Below are 14,112 nucleotides of genomic sequence, written 5' to 3'. Positions count from 1 at the left end.
GATGAAAAATTATTCGCGGTGTTTGTCGTTCAAAAATGATATAAAACTCAATTGCATTTGAATTGTGTAAAGCTTAAATTTGTGAATTTTCCTCTTTGTTGGCAGTTTTGACAATTTATTAGCAATATAGGCCTATGTATTAATGAAACTCCAATCAGACGAACCATTTCTTGCTCTCAAAGTTTCAATCTGAATCTTTTGTTTTAATTGCAATTGTAATTACAATACTGTGATGATTTATTTAAGTGTAATAAGAGTTTCCATGATGTTCAAACTGCACACTTGTGTGTTACTATTGCATTTGTTGTGAGTGTACATGTATGTGTGGATGCATGTGCAAGCTTACATCCATATGCAAATATAAATTAATGATATGCAAATGATTATGCAAATAGCCGCTAAGCTTTGGCGCTTTAACTGACCCTGCTCGCTCCCTTGAGGAGGAGGAAAAAAAAAAAAAAAAAAAAAAAAAGCCGCGTCGCCGCACCATTTTTTAAAGAAAGGCCTGACCAGAAACATTCTTTTTTTTTTTTTTGGCCTAAGTCAAACCCCCAGATTCCAGTCAACAAACGACAAGAAAGTCAACTTGCCGAAGCTGACGCTGACTCCTTTCAGTGGTGACATTCTCACCTGGCAAAGTTTCAAGGATGGATTTGATGCTGCCGTCCACAACGATACAAGTTTAAGTGGTGTCCAAAAATTCCATATATTGCGGGCACATCTCCGTGACGAAGCAGAACGAGCCATCCAAATGTTACCACTGACGAACGACCACTACCTGCAAGCAGTCGACGTACTCACGAAAGGTTGTATGGTAAACCTCAGACTGTAATCAACGCTTACATGAAGGCGTTATGGCAACTCGAGAAGCCAACCGGAACTCTGAACAGTTTAGTAACATTTCACGACAATATGGAAGGCTACATTCGCGGACTGAACGCACTCGGCAAATCAGATGACACTTTCGGAGATCTGCTGATTCCGATAATCCTAGAGAAATTGCCTGCGAACGTCCGAAAACAGATCTCCAGAGACAAGGGAGATGAAGCTTGGACATTAACGAGTCTAAGAGAATCAATTCAACGAGAAATAGAAGCCGACAGAGCAGGTGAGACTACTATTGACTTTGAACTCGATCTTACCGATCAACCACCTGCTACCGCCGCCTTTCTGACAACAACTCGTCAGAAAGCACCGAAACCACAGCACTGTGCGTTTTGTAAGAAGACAGGGCATAAACCTACAGATTGCACGGTTGTCACCGACAAGACAAAACGACTAGAAATCGTCAAACGAGACAAACTGTGCTTCAACTGCCTTAGTGGTACTCATCGTGTTTCAGACTGCAAATCGAAATTCAAGTGTCAGGTCTGCAAGCGCAAACACCACACAGCAATATGCACCGGAGGAGAAACACCAAAACACCCAGCCGCAACGAGGGATGACGTTCGTACCTTGGTATCGTCCGATGTCAGCCGAAATTCATCGGTGCTACTGAAGACCGCCATCGCAGACATCAAGGCTAGAGGATCAACGATGTCTGAATCGGCAACGCTGCTCTTTGACGACGGATCGCAGAGAAGTTTCATCACTGAACGTACCGCCAGAGCAATCGGTATAGACTTTAATAACTGTGACTCTGAGCTCATAAACGTCTCCACACTTGGAGCGAAATCCACTGGTTTACGATCAATGAAGATTGCAGAAATTACGGTAATTATACCTAATGGTTGTAATGTTAATATACGTGCTTTAATTGTACCTCAGATAACTACACCACTTAGAAACCATTTGAAATCTAGTGCTAGTATTGTCAGATTATCATATTTGCGAGAGTTGGATTTAGCACACCCTGTATCTGATGCGTATGATTTCGAAGTTTCAATTTTGGTAGGAGCAGATTTCTATTATTCATTTGTTGGAGATCACGTTATCCGTGGACAGGGACCCACTGCTGTGTCTTCTAAATTGGGTTATTTGTTGTCTGGGCCCTTGTCACATCCAAATTCCAGTTCCCTCCCCACCTCTACTGTAATGCATGTTGCCACACATACTTCTGGGGAAAATAGCTTGCTTCAAAACTTCTGGAATGTTGAGAGTATTGGCATTACTGACGACCATGTTAGTCAACAGGAAGTTACTTATGACAGTTATACCAAAAACAAACTTCGCTCTGAAAACAACCGATACGTTGCTAAACTTCCCTGGCGCCAAGACCACCCCGCATTGCCGACAAATAGAAATGTTTGCGAAAAACGAACCCGCGCGATGGTACAAAGATTAACTCCGGAGATTAGACAAGTGTACGACAAACTAATCACAAATCAGTTGGAACGCGGTTTCATAGAGATAGTTACTAATGATGATGTAAGTTCAGGCCATTATTACCTCATCATCCCGTAAAGAAAAATTCCGATACAACGCCTATCAGAATAGTTTACGACTGTAGCTGCAAGTCGGAAACAACCCCAGTTTAAACGACTGCTTAGATGCAGGGCCATCACTATTAAATGATCTTGCTTCGATTATGCTCCGTTTCCGCATGCACAAATTTGGCGTTTCCGCAGATATTGAGAAGGCATTCTTACAAGTAGGCCTAGAGGAGTCCGATCGTGATTTCACAAAATTCATGTGGTTATCGGACCCTGACGATCCAAACAGTCCATTTCGTATTTACCGCTTTAAAGTCGTGTTGTTTGGTGCCGCATGTTCGCCGTTCATTTTGAACGCAACCGTCAAGTTTCACTTAGAAAATGACGGATCTGAAACTGCCGTAGATCTAAGCAAAAATATCTATGTTGATAATGTTTTGAGTGGACGCGACTCTGAACAGAAACTCATAGATTATCATACCGAGGCAATCAATCTCATGAAATCAAGCGGCTTTAATCTCCGTGAGTGGGCTACTAACTGCGCAGAGTTGAAAGAAATTGTTGCAAAGGCGAATATTCCGTGTTCAGATAGCATAGCAAATGTACTTGGTTTACGCTGGGATACAGATTCAGATTCACTTCGCTACCCAGATAAAGAATTAGACAAAGCGACAGAAAGCGAACCACTTGTTACGAAACGAGAAATTGTTAGAGCAACTGCAAGTTTGTACGATCCTCTCGGTTTCATTACTCCCGTACATATCAACGCTAAGATTTTCGTCCAGAAATTGTGGAAAGCACAAGTTCAGTGGGACGAACCGCTACAAAGCGATCTTCGAAACGAATGGGTTAAGATATGCCACGAATTACAAACAGTTTCCGAAATACAAATCCCACGTTACCCATTCAACTCAGATACCAAAGAAAGCAAATTCGAATTACATGCGTTTTCCGACGCTAGCAAGAAGGCCTACGGCGCAGCAGTTTATTTACGCAATCCGCAGACGCGCGAAACTGCCCTTGTACTTTCCAAAAGTAGAGTAACTCCAGTCAAACCTTTGACAATCCCACGCGCAGAACTCATGGGAGTTTTGCTAGGATCTCGTCTTCTGAAATTTGTCCACTCCAGTCTCAACGAACAAATTAGTATTGACAAGTGTTATTTGTGGTCTGATAGTCAGGCCGTCCTATACTGGCTGCAAAACAATAAGAAGTTGCCATGTTTCGTTAGCAATCGAATTACCGAAATCAAGGCCAATGAACTCATTGGTGAGTACAAATACTGTCCTACAACTGATAATCCAGCCGATCTATTGTCTCGCGGCATTCTGACGTCACAACTGGCTGAAAGCACGCTATGGTGGCATGGACCACAATGGCTAAAATTGGGAGATTGGCCAGTTTGCGAAGTCTTTGATAGTCAAGTGTTACACGTCACTGATGAAATTAACGCAGCAGAAGCTTGCAAAAGTACGCGTGAACAACCTGTTACTACTCATGTCGGTATCTCCGAAATCATAGATTCTACTGACTATAGCTCCTTGACTAGACTATTACGCGTAAGTGCTTATGTTCTACGATTTGTGAACAATCTGAAGAGTGAGGAAAAGGACCGTAAACTTGATCCCTTGACCGCACAAGAAATCAACGCCGCTGAAAGTTTATGGATCCGTGACACTCAAAGGCGCGCTTATTCCACAGAAATTAAGGCGCTTAACGATAAACAGAAATCAGCTGGCTCATTAGCCCACCAACTTCGCTTGTTTATTGACAAAGAAGGCTTCGTTCGTGTTGGTGGTAGGCTTCACAATGCACCGTTAAGTTGGGAAACTAAATTTCCGCTTCTCCTTCCCCGAGAAAATCACTTCACAAAATTGATAGTGATCGCCGCTCATTGGCAAATAAAACACTCCGGATCACAGACAACAATCACACACATTCGGCAGAGATTTTGGATTCCACAAATTCGACCGTTTGTAAAATCAATATTGAGAAGATGCGTTGTCTGTCGGGTTGTTTGCGGCAAATCCTACAGAAAACCAATCCCCGCACCCCTACAGAGTTGTAGATTGAGCGATGCTCCACCCTTTACTGTTACTGGCGTGGATTTTACGGGTGCAGTGTATGTCTCAGTAGGAAAGTCTGAGCAAAAAGCGTACATTTGTTTATTCACTTGTGCCGTTACTCGAGCCATACATTTAGAATTAGTCGCAAACCTCAGTAGCGAGACATTTTTACGAGCCTTCAGGAGGTTCGCCGCCAGACGCTCCCTGCCGCGCAAAATTATGTCGGATAACGGATCCACATATTTATCAGCCGCGACGGAAATAGAAAACATGATGAAATCAGTACCAGTACGGAACTACTTTGCAAACTGTCGCGTGGAATGGACTTTCATTCCAAAACGTGCGCCGTGGTTTGGTGGCTTTTGGGAACGACTTATCGGCTTGACTAAAACTGCCCTCAAAAAAGTTCTCGGTCGATCGTTCGTATCAGTCGATGAGTTACAAACAGTTCTTGCTGAAATTGAAGCTACGTTGAACGATCGTCCACTGACTTATCTTTCCACCGATTCCAACGATCTTTCACCCTTGACCCCTTCACACTTGTTGCATGGTCGTCTTATCACAACTTTGCCATATTACTCAATCGATGAAGAGGAGCTAAATGACCCAACATTTGGTAGCCAAGAACGTCTCCAGAGGAGATCAGAGTATTTAGGCAAAATTCACACTCATTTCTGGAAAAGATGGTCTCAAGATTACCTCAACACATTGCGTGAAAGAGATCGAATTTCAGGGAAGGGAGCCATTCAGAATCAGATAAGGGTGGGTGATGTTGTTCTAGTGGAAGACAAATCTGTCCCACGGATAAGGTGGTCTCTTGCCATTGTTGAAAAACTTAACACAGGAAATGATGGTTTAGTGCGTTCCGCTTACATCAGAACGCGTACCGGCAAAACTAGTAGACCTATCACTAAATTGTATCCATTAGAAGTTAATTCAGAAGTTGAAAATAATGAAACGTGCGCCGACGCTGACGAAGGTGCACATACTACAAATAGTAGCGTGATCAGTTCACGACCAGTTCGTGAAGCGGCTATTAAAGCCCGTCAACGACTAAAGGAAATGTCATCAATTCTGTATTAGTAAGTTTTTGTTTCAGACACGCATTCACTATCTTCAGTGACTGCTTTGTAGTTAGAGTTTTCTTTAGTTTGTGATATTTGTAACTTTGAACTTATTTCAGTTGTGATTTCATTTGACGTTCGCTATGAACATCCGTTAGATTGTAACTTACAGTTATTTTTTGAATTAGAGATTAATGTAACGTTTACACAAAGTATTTCCGTCATCTTATTTGTAGTTTCTTTATTATAACGAACCAGTACTGTAAGAAGGATTTAATTAAGTATAGTTTATATAAGGATTTGCATTAGAGTTCTCTTTGAAGTTTGTATCACGCGCCACAAACAGAAGCAGATTGTGATTTAATCCGTACCAGGCGTACTTTCTTATCAGGCATGATTAGACACCAACCGCCATTGATCTTTCAGATTATTCTTTCCAATCTTACGCTTACATGTATCATAGACACTTTACTCTTGAGATTTATTTCGTGTTGTTTTTGCATTTTGAATTCAGTTGTGTAAGATTTTTGAAACTCTTTATCTTGCTGGCGGGAGGATGTTGGGAATCACGTGTATGGTGTAGCTCCGCCCACCCTTTCCTTTACTAATATGTAGATTATGCATTGGGCGTGTCATTAGTTAGTCGTGTCATTCATTGATTCTAATGATTATTCATACTACACTGTATATATGGACCTGTGATAGTAATAAAGGGCAAGATTTGAACTTGGTCATACTAAGACACAATACAAAGCTGTCTCCGGCCTATTCTGTCTCTCTCTAACCGAACCTATCCCCAAGTGTGTACCCCACACACAGGGATAGCGGCCCTTTGAATTTCTAATATCGGTAAATCTTGGGTTATTTGTTTCTCTAGTACCAAAATATGCACGGTGACCCCCTGTTTTTATTCTTGAGTTTGAAAGAGAATGATTGAAATATTCCTTGAGGAAAGTTAGAGCAAAAGTTTAAGTCTTTCACTTTCGAGGTCCATATTACCTTAAGGCCAAATAAAAGAGATAGTGCGATTCCGGTAACATACCCCCAAAATTAGGGTAGGTTGGTAATCCGTGGCACAATTCGGCCAACCAATAAACCAATTTGCATTTTCAAAAAAGAAAATCGAAATGGAGCTAATTTTCAAATTCAAATGGTTTTATCATCTTGATTATTAACTTTTAGGCCTATCTCTAAATTTAAAATCTTTGAACTGACATTGGAATATAGGAAACAGGTGTATAGGCCTACTGCTGTGAGGATGGCACTTTACGGCCATTAAAATTTCCCTCTGACAACTCTATTTCCCACAACTCGTATTGCCGTTTTTTTCAATTTCCAATATACCAAATGTCCGATTTTCCCATTTCATTCGGGGCATGACCCAGTATCTTTTCATACTATGGCGGAAAAAACTGTATCGAATTGGTAACATTTATCTCAGTGTGACCAAATGTACTGGGGCGGGGCTTGGTTACGATGATTGGCACAAGATACTTTTAAAAATTAGCGGGAATGAGGGACTGGTCAGTTTCTTCGGCCTTGGAGGCCGGTGGATTCATGGGGTCACCCTGTTTTTCACTTTGGTGATGGGGTCACCTATTTTGAAATGCCCAATTGGGGGTCAGTGTGTTTTTAAATTTCGACACGGGCTCATACTTGCCTAATATGCATCGTGCTAGCCGTGGATTTCATCATTCAGTTTCATTTTTCGGCGCGCCTTTCGGGCGCGTAACTTTACTAATATGAGGTTATTACGAAAATACCGCAAAGGATTCACGAGGACATTGCATTGGCGCAGCGTATGGCTCGACGCGAAGCGGAGGGTGACGCACGGCGCCAATGTCCTAGTGCATCCTTTGCGGTATTTCGTGATAATCTTATTATTATACATCTTACATTCTTCACTGGGACATCAAATTGTCTAGCTGTGCAGCTATCTGTTGGCGGGTAGGTTGCGTGGCTATGCAGGTCATCAAAAGGTCATCAAAGGTCAACCCCGCCTTTTGATGACCCGCATAGTGGCGCACGCTACCCCGCCAACAATAGCTGCGTTTCCACAGCTACAAATCGTCAGAGTAGTGACCGTTTTAGTGCAATGTCAACATTTTTTCTTCCGATTTATAGTGCAAATGTAGAACGCTATCTCAGACGGCTTCTGCAAACTCTGGAGTGTGTGTACTAGTACTACACACGTACGTACAGAGCGCGCGAGGCTGAACAAACTGGCCAGTCCCTAACATCGTCTCACATACTGGAAGACAAGAAAAAAACTGTTCTTTGGTTGGTAGAGTGCGGGTGCACGTTCAGCCGAAGGAAATTCAAGAAATGGGTGATAAAGGAAGATGTCACCGCGAAATAGGTGTTCATCTCCAAAATGTTTTGCCCAGGGATAGTGGTATCTCTGAACGGACTGTTAGACGATGATGTCTCAAACATGATATCAAACGCCTTTAATAAAAGGTCAAGATTTGGATCGGGTTGGAACGGGTGCAATTTATAAAGTGAGCCGGCATACGGATTACATGATATGATATGAGGAGAACATCATTGCATACAAGGATTGACAGCTGAATAAATTGATCAGATCAATAAAATACTCTAATTCACATAGTTTGTTTTGTTTTGAGTGATTTTTTCAGCTGATTTTTATAGGATTGTGTGTGCACGTGAGTTACCGGAATCACACTCTAAAGCCACCAAATCACTGTATTGAGTCAAACCCGAGTAATACTATGTTACACATAATATTGTTAATACCCATGTAACACTGCTATACAAAATGTGCATATCTACATGAGAACATCTTAAACGAGTTAAGTTATCTGCTTTCCGTGAATACTCTCCTTACAATTTCTGTACTTATAGGCTGTGTCTTGCTCGAAGTTATATAATATTATACACACACACACACACACACACACACACACACACACACACACGAAAGTTTAGGATTGGTACTGTACCAACATGGAGAAACGTTTGGTGGAGGCATCTTCAGAGGCTCACTTGCCATGATCAACTTCTATTTTTCTCCATTCATTATTAAGGAGCTTCTTTATGAAACAGTAAATAAAATATTTCAACGATAATGCCTGATAATTATTTGAAATACTTTCTCTGCTTTCTCTGAGTAGAAATGCTCACTTTGATCGATGCATAGAATCAAATGATTGGTTGAAAGTTTCCACTAACAATACAGTTGAGTCAAACAAAACAATACAAGTCAATGCATAGTCAGCGTTGTCGGCCCAACAATGGAGGAAGAAAATGTCTTTATTCTCGTTCGTTAATGCAATGCTATCAACCGACAGCTCATTCAATTACACTAATATTTTACGCAGCTATAAACGAGACGAAATGAGAGTACCAGTTGCCTTGGGAACAAATTACATTGAGTAGCATTAAAGTTTTAGGACAATTAGAAATCGATATACGCGACATTTCAGTTGTATTATAAAGGCAAACTTGATCAAACTTTCGCCCCTGGGGGCTGATTGGGCAGACTACGTGACCCATTGTCGGCAGGTTTATTCAAAATAATCTCCTTTTCTCTTTCACAAAATAATCCCGTTGCCATGGAAACACGGTTTCAATAATCTATCTTTATTTAAAAGTTTCCTCTGCAGCAGAAAATTCATCACTGATAAACTTTAATCATGTAATACAAAATAATATCAAGATACTGGTCGGAAAATAAGTGATGATTGGGTCAGGTAATCATTGCGTTTGTTTGTAATTCTACTAACTGTTGATGGCATTCACTTTCTCGTGCTCTCATAGACATTTTGGTGGTTGAAATAAATAATCTGTCTGAGTTGTCTAGGGGCAATGATATGATGAACAGCAAAACGAGTGTTTGCGTCTCAATAAATATTCGTGACTGACACATAACCATCGCCATATTTAAATTAGTTTTGTTCCCTTTGTAAACAAACTCACGAAACGTAATGAGAATCTGTGTGTTTCTGCAGCAAGCCAAGTGTTTTTTCTCTTTTGCATACATATAGACTTACAATAGAGCTTTTCCTGTTTCATTAATAATATTGGTGTTGATGTCCCCTAAATTAACTTCCTGACAATGTATCGTATACTAATAATGTCCGTCGAGACATGAAACCCGGTAAGATTATCGAGAATAGCTAAAGCTCCAGCGACTTAAAAAATCCACTTAAATGCAACAGTCTTACGTGGTGTTGAATTTCTACAAACAATTTTTGAGGCGAAAGTTTGAAAGCAGCTCAGAGCGTTTGTCTAACAGAATAAATTTATTAGAATCGATTTTATCATACATGCTATGCCTGTATTGTCATTCTCCTATTGTTCAGAGCGGTACTGATATGAACCCGCATTTTAACTAGTGAAAATACGAATTATATTTTCACTGTAACCGAACTACTTACAGCTACGCGCACGCGTGGACCTTCGGTGGTATGCATGAGAATAAGACTCTCAAGATTACTGTCCCCGTTTGACAGTGCATCATGATAGAACCGCTATACGACAAGTTTCCTGTTGACGAGTTTAAGTATCTAGATGGTGAATTACATCGTTTACAGCCATAAATGAGCCACAAAAATCCAACCGCACTGAAAATACTCGCGACAGACAAGGTGCACATATTATATTTCCGATTTGTACCTGTCAGTGAGATTCCCAGGGCTTGATCGTGTCCGGTGCGGGTTTCGGATACAATGTAAGATACTAGGGAAAGTCAAACTTTCGTTTAGGTTCTTCAAAGAAGTTTAGTTCTATTTAGGCAAGCCAGTAACGAAAATATGTGAGCGGACCATATAAATCCTTTAAAATATTTTATTCGTACAGCAACAAAATCGTGAAAATCGCTACAGCTTACAGTGTACTCACTTCACGTTTTACCTAATCCGCTCACAAATTCCTTTCTAAGATGGTAAATTCGGCATATTTGACGTCTGAGGACATGTATAATTCTTGGAGATAAACTGACTGGTACGGCTATTATTAGTAAATCCACTATGTATCCATAGATGTCGCAGAGTTGCTTACTCAATCTAAGTCTATCATCTGTTCATACTCGATCGAGTTTGAAATCGAACGCTGGCGCGGCACGAGTATTTTGATCCGATTTTGGCGGTGATGTATCCGCATTTTGACTCGTTGCTGCGCAACTCGTCAAAATACGGACACATCACTCGAATACGACGCGGTATTGCCAAAACTTCGTGTTATAACCCCTAAATATCTAGTTTTTCTGATAGACATAGTTTATATCGTTTGTTTATATTAGAGTAACTGGACACTCCCATACTGTAGGCGCATCCTAGGTGACACACTTTCCTTCCTTTAGGTACAAAACGTTTTCGATGACAAAGTAAACCCATGTTATTGTGAAACTAAATCCAAAATATCACAATGAAGTAAAAACTATCCGTGTACATTGTGTTAAGCAATGTGTGTAGCGTCATGAAAAAGTCGACAAACCCGTTATGATGTCGGGGTATGTCCTTCTGCCAACCTTAAAACAACACCTATCAGTCGCGGTTCTCGGCATGACCAGTTGGAACCAATGGTCGCCTAGCGGCCATATTGGATAGTAGCGCGAAACCAATCAATGGCGGATGCATCTCCCGAGTTGCCATGATTAACTGCTATTGCCCTCTGTTGATGTGTAGGGTGCTGCTTTATGAAATATTGAGTAAAACGTTGTCAACGATCTTTTCCATTAATCAAGGAAATACTTTTAAGATGGGCGGAAAAATAACACTTTGATCTATTGACAGAAGTAGACGATTGATTGAAAGTTCTTAGAAACAATACACTTGAGTCTATCAAAACGTTTTGAGTCTCTGTATCATCAGCGTTGTTGGCCCAAAGAGACGGAGGATGACAATGTAATTATTCCAAACAAACTCGTTAATGAAAAGGCTGTCATTCTTCTACTCAGTCAATTAGGTTAATATGTTTCAGCTAAACACAGGTGGGTGGATTGTTGGCGAGGCACCTAATTACTTGCGTATCATTGGAGTGTCAGCTCTACACAGGGAAACCCGCACATCCCTGAATGGGCCAGCGTGAAAACCGGAAGCAACGTATGTTTCTCACATCTTTGGAAAGAACGATCTCTTGCTGCGGGTGAACTGGAACTGTTAAAGTTACCAGAATTTCGTATGCAGACGCACGCAGACAGTGTCACCCATAGTCTTCAAAAGACGTGAGAAACTTACGTTACTGCCGGGTTTTCACGCTGGGCCCATTCGTTCAGTACGGGCCGGGCTCTGCTATTGGTTCGATTTGAAATGCGCCTACGTGACTTAATGTAACGCGCGGTCTTTTAAATCTGGAATGTAAGAGACAACCAGATGCGCTAAAAAACCTGCTGATTTCTCGACTTTTTATCGGTAAGAGGTAAAAATGTTTGAGTATATGATTGAGAAGGACCAATGTGCTTTGACCCTACATCGAATTTTACCGCTCTCGATGCTTGCTGGGTGCATTTTGGCGAGCTCTGCTATTGGTTCGATTTGAAAAGCGCCCACGTGACTCAATACACCGCCGTGCCTTTTAAATCTGAAATGTAAGAGACGTCCAGATACGCTGAAAAACTTGCTGATTTCTCGACTTTTCATCGGTAAGAGGTAAAAATGTTGGAGTATTATTGAGAAAGACTAATGTGCTTTGACCCTACGTCGAATTTTACCGATTTCGATGCATGCTAGGTGCATTTTTGGCGATCGAAAAAAAGTGTGTGGCAATGAAGTGACACCCTTGGGTTATGTTAGGCTGTATTAAATTGGCAGCAACGTACATGTATAGTTAGGCTGTGTTGAATTTGCGACGCACATGTAGGCCTATAGTTAGGCTGTGTTGAAATTTGCAGCGCATACTTTGTTTTTTCTGCAAATAGTATCAACAACGACAACAACAATAACAACAAATTTACTGAGTCCAAATATATGTTTATTTATCTTCATTTTTAAATATTTAATCATCATCATCGTCATCATCGGAGATTGAATCCCCTGTGCATGGCTGTGTACACAGCTGTAGCAGGGCTGTGCAGCTACCGACACTGTACCAGATATGTAAAAAATTTAAATGTTACAGCACTGGTTGAAACGTAACTGTGCACTATATGCATTTCATACCTATGTACTTTGCGTTTTTGCAGCTGTGTACCAGAGGTGTGAAAAACAATACCAAAGCATCGATTTTAAAGTAAAGAAGGTGCAAGTTATTTCTTTCCCAACCCTACACAGTAAGTGAGGCTACCCACAATTCTCCATGATCTGTACACACGGAGATCACTCACTGAACTGAAGCAAATTTCTTCTGTACACAGAACAACTCGGTCCATATTTCAAAATTCTGGCAACATAGTTCTGATCATCATAATTCTCTGATTTCTCACTGTGAATAATGAGAAGATCAACCCCTTTTCCGCGGAGGAGATAGCAATTTTGTAATTTTGTTGACATAGATTTTTGACAGCCATACACAATATTTTCAAGGAAACTAAGGGAATAAGTTGCATCTGTGTTGGCAAAAGAAAGGGTATTGATTTTTTTATGTTCGTAACAAAGGAAATTTGCATGTCTGACAGGTGGTATGATGAGACCATCTTAGTTGCTGATAACTTTATCTTGACAAGTGTGCAATTTGCACCTCCAAACATCGACTTGTCCTTCAAGTTACTCTTGAAGAAAATCAATAATTTTGAAACATAGTTTTAACAAATAATCCTGAACTTAAATTGTAAATTAAAAATTGTTGAGAAACTGATAAAATTGAAAAAGCCTTTAGCAAAAAATGTCTGAGTGAACAAATCAAGGGGAATTGTTGGTAGCTACACTTACTGTGCCCTGTACAAGTCCTTTTTGCAGCGCTGTTACAGACGTGTTTTAAAAAGTCCTGTAATTGCCATTTGCTCAGCTATGTGGGAGAGGTATTTGGCACAGCTCTGTACCAGTGGTGTGCACAGTCCTGTACCATGGATATTTTTACACATGTGTCGTGTGGAGTACAGGAACCTGTGGGGTGGCCCTAAAACGAAGGGGGAAGGGGGAGCTACGAAGGGCTTATGACCCTAAAACGAAGGGGGAAGGGGGGTTACGATGGGATTATGATATTCACATTCTAAGTAGATAAAACTTGGGTAAAACTATGCAAATTTAAAATAGAATATTGTCCTGACTATGATAAATATGAAATTATATTATATCATGCTACCATGCGCCATTCTGATTGGACGAGAGCTCATTCCACCGATGCTAAAATACTGTTTTAGCACTGATAGCAGTGCTAAAACGGGCCCCTAAACCAGCATTTTCGAAAATTGCCCGGTCGGTGCATTTGAACGTACCTATCTAAACCATAGACCCTCGAGAAAGACCGAAACAGTCCACTTTGTTTCAAAGACCGAAGACCGAATTTTGATACACAGATAAAGTGTGGGTCTTTAACTCACCTTTTGGTGTAAATAAGTTGGGATCGATGATGAAAGACATCTCTGAAGCAGCACGTTTGGGGTATGATGCACACAAATATTAGGGCGACAGCACACCGTGCACTTTGCGGGAGTCGAGACGCGATATATCCTAGTACCGCTCTTTAAAATGAAGATAGTATACGTTCGTA

General features: G+C 40.9%; 1 protein-coding gene across 1 annotated transcript; it reads left to right on the top strand.

Annotated features, from left to right (window-relative positions):
- Nucleotides 1–912: 912 nt before the first annotated feature.
- Nucleotides 913–5,521, top strand: LOC139127890 (uncharacterized). Its single transcript, XM_070693749.1, has 2 exons — nt 913–1,615; nt 2,568–5,521. Exons 1-2 carry the CDS (start codon nt 913–915, stop codon nt 5,519–5,521), a joined length of 3,657 nt encoding a protein of 1,218 aa, XP_070549850.1.
- The last annotated feature ends 8,591 nt before the right edge of the window (nt 5,522–14,112 follow it).

This window comes from Ptychodera flava, chromosome 3 (genome assembly GCF_041260155.1).
Source record: "Ptychodera flava strain L36383 chromosome 3, AS_Pfla_20210202, whole genome shotgun sequence".
Classification (NCBI taxonomy): Eukaryota; Metazoa; Hemichordata; class Enteropneusta; family Ptychoderidae; genus Ptychodera; species Ptychodera flava.
The sequence above is the reverse complement of the archived record's forward strand: the minus strand, read 5'-3'. Positions and strand labels throughout refer to the sequence as shown.